Source organism: Lactuca sativa, chromosome 8 (assembly GCF_002870075.4).
Source record: "Lactuca sativa cultivar Salinas chromosome 8, Lsat_Salinas_v11, whole genome shotgun sequence".
Taxonomy (NCBI): domain Eukaryota; kingdom Viridiplantae; phylum Streptophyta; class Magnoliopsida; order Asterales; family Asteraceae; genus Lactuca; species Lactuca sativa.
The window spans coordinates 113861418-113864647 of NC_056630.2; the positions used below are offsets into that span (position 1 = coordinate 113861418).

A 3230-nucleotide genomic window follows, 5' to 3' on the forward strand; every position below is an offset into this window, starting at 1 on the left:
ATGACGTCACCCGCCTCCGGACATTTCCGCCATCCTGGTCCAGGGGTGTAATAGTAAGCACCCAGATATGTTTGATAGTATCCAGTTGAAATAGACCGAAGGGGTAGACAAGCGCCCAAATATGCTTGATAGTATCCGGTTGAAATAGACCAAAGGGGTAGGCAAGCACCCAGATATGCTTAATAGTATTCGGTTAAAATAGACCGAATGAGTAGGCAAAAACCTAGATATGTTTGGCAGTGTGTTTGTTTAGTATGTGGTATTTTGGAGAACTCACTAAGCTTTGTGTTTACGGTTTTTAGTTTCTGTTTTAGGTATTTCTGGTTCGAAGAGGAAGAGTATGTGATGATTACAGTGCACACACCACATTGCTCCACATTTTATATTACTCTGATATATTAGGATGTTATTGATTTACTATGATTTTGATGATGTTGTCTTGGATAATGGTTTTATTAATTTATAAATCAAAATTTATATTCTTAATTTTTAGGACATTACAGTATCTACATAATCAACATCTTTATTTACGTTTTGAAAAATTCATGACATGAACAGTAGTTGGTTCTTACGGCTTTGTGAATATATGGAGTACAAATTGTAATTAAAAAATAGTTATGGTATTAAATATTTATTACTAGCATTATTCATAATTTTATAACAACATAATGGTTTTTAAATTTCTTTACACATACAACAATACATAGCTGCCAAAATTAAACATGAAAATGTGAATGCGAGAAGAATACGAAACTTATATATCAATATGTTCTCTGTTGGTGATTTTAGTGTCACCATGTCATTTTATGTAACTGGAATTAGCATGTGAGCTAAAGGGATTTTTAATTTGTTTTCTAATATGTGTACGGATTGGTGCGGAGTGCACACTGTATAAGATCAAATTAGTAGCCGGTTCGACGACTAGTCGGGGGTCCGGGGGCAGCGCCCCTAGGTCCGAGGTTTCCAAAGGGGCAGCGCCCCTTGCGGGGTCCAAGGGGCAAATCCGGATTACCCTGACTTGTTTTCAAAGGAACCCATTGCGGCCCAACCCTAATGAAACCCTAATATCGTTTATTATATAATCGAATCTTCTTTTCAGAAGAGAGATACAATCTGAAGCTCTTGTTTTCATCATGCTTTCACAGAATCCTCTAACATATTGGCTTACGATTTATGTGCCTAGAATCATAAGTGTCCACTTGGATTATCATATGCTAAATTTCTTGTAACCCAGACATACGGTAGAAATATCAGTTCGGAAAGTGATATCACGATCCAAGTTGGTATCCAGATCTCCACCACAAACCCTAAACTTCCCTACATTCAATTTATGAATATATAATGCTTATTAATAAACAATCACAGATACTTTTTTATTGACAATAGATGGTTATTCTTAGAATTTTTAATGATATAATTTTATAAAACTTAATTAGAAACCGAGTATCCGGTACCGGAATTGGCGGTTTCGGTTTCGGTTCCAAAATTTCAAGAACTGATGGTTCCAAGTCCGGTTCCTAACAATTAAAGCGGGTACTCGCAGATGTCAATCCCTAATTCCTAATATAAATATATATTAATTAAATAGTTTTTTTATTGTTTTCGATTTAACTAAAATAATAAAAATTTAACCAAACTCAAATTGAATAAGATATTCTTATTTGGTTAATCAAACCGAATTGACCGAAGACCAAATAACCAAACACATTTGGTTGAGTTTGTTTATATTCGGTTTCAATTTTTGATCAAGCCCCTATATACTCTTATTATTTCAATAAAATAAAATTACCTTAAATCAATTTGAAAAAAAAAACAACAAAAACCTATCATCTATTTCTTTATCTTGATATTAATATCCAATAAACAAAAGCTTTAGACCACGATCATGATGCCAACTTTTCTTTCATAAAAAGTCATTCACTCCTCAAAGGATACACATCAAATCTTTCATTATCTCCATAATACTCATATAGCTGCTTATACACAAGCATCATTTACAGTGACCATGGGTAGACAAATATAACCCCCAAACCATAGATGACTGGGGATTCTTTTATTTTTCACTACGAAACTATGAGAAGCATGGAGACATATAAAGAACACAACTGAAAGATGGATGTTTATTTGGATCGATAAGACTTAACAGTTGCAAGGATCACACTTGCAGTTTCCTCCACACTTGCATCCTTGTGCACCTTCAGCTACAAAGCTTCCCTCACTTCCATCATCATACCTTCACATGATTCGGACCTCAATCAGCTTAAACTAACACAATCTTATCGTTGTGATTTTTATAAGAATGAAGAAATTAACTGATATCCTAATATTACATATTGAAGTTGGAGGTGTACTGTACTATACTTACATCTTCTTTGGTGCAACACCGTCGACGATCACGGTGGCGTTGGTGGAGGTCTCGATGTCAGGATACATCCCACATCTGCAAACAAATTAAAGTTCAGTTTCGGCTAAATTTTTTTCTCAAAAGTTTAAATAAATTCAGTCTAATAAGAGATTTACTTAAAACACGAAGCAATAATTGATCCTAGAGATGATATATTTTTTCTTCTCTAGATCGATATATCGTGAAATATGAAGAAAACGTAACTCACCCCTTGCAACTGCTTCCGCAAGAGCAGCTTGAGCCACATCCGCACTTTCCATTGCAGCAAGACATGATCGGAAGGTTTTGAAGTTGATAATTTGGAAGAGATTGAAGATTTTGTTTCTATCGAGTTTGCTAAAGCTTGGTGCTTCTGGTTGTTTGATCATTGAGCTCCATATATAGACGAAAAGGGATGAACAGAGTGGCTGTCAACCGTACACGTGTATGGATATCAATCACCTGTCGCTGTCATTGTTTTGATTGCAAGAGATTGTTTGATCTATCCCATAAACACAATTATTAAACCCTTCGAACTAATCGCATACACTAGGCCATGGGGTGTACGTGGTCTTGCCATGCCACTCGGCAAGGCTAATGTGGTTTGGCGCACACGAAGAAATGGAAGGCTTTAATTACCAAACATTTCATGAACGAAATAAATCCAGGTGACTAGTTAAAGATCAAATCTACAAAAATTACGGAACACAAACAAAGTGTTATTGGAGTTTAACAATCTCGTTAATAACTTCAAATATGATTGACAAAGTTATGAAAATGATGGTGAAAATAATACAATCATTTTAAACCAAGTTTTTCAAAGTTTTCAGGTAGAAAACAGAGACAT

General features: G+C 35.1%; 1 protein-coding gene across 1 annotated transcript; it reads right to left on the reverse strand.

Annotated features, from left to right (window-relative positions):
* Positions 1-1886: 1886 nt before the first annotated feature.
* On the reverse strand, positions 1887-2771 carry LOC111896763 (metallothionein-like protein 1). Its single transcript, XM_023892749.3, has 3 exons — positions 2613-2771; positions 2366-2440; positions 1887-2233 (listed from the first exon to the last, which is right to left on the reverse strand). The coding sequence occupies exons 1-3, from the start codon at positions 2675-2677 to the stop codon at positions 2140-2142; spliced, it is 234 nt and encodes a 77-aa protein (XP_023748517.1). The 5' UTR covers positions 2678-2771; the 3' UTR covers positions 1887-2139.
* Positions 2772-3230: the final 459 nt, after the last annotated feature.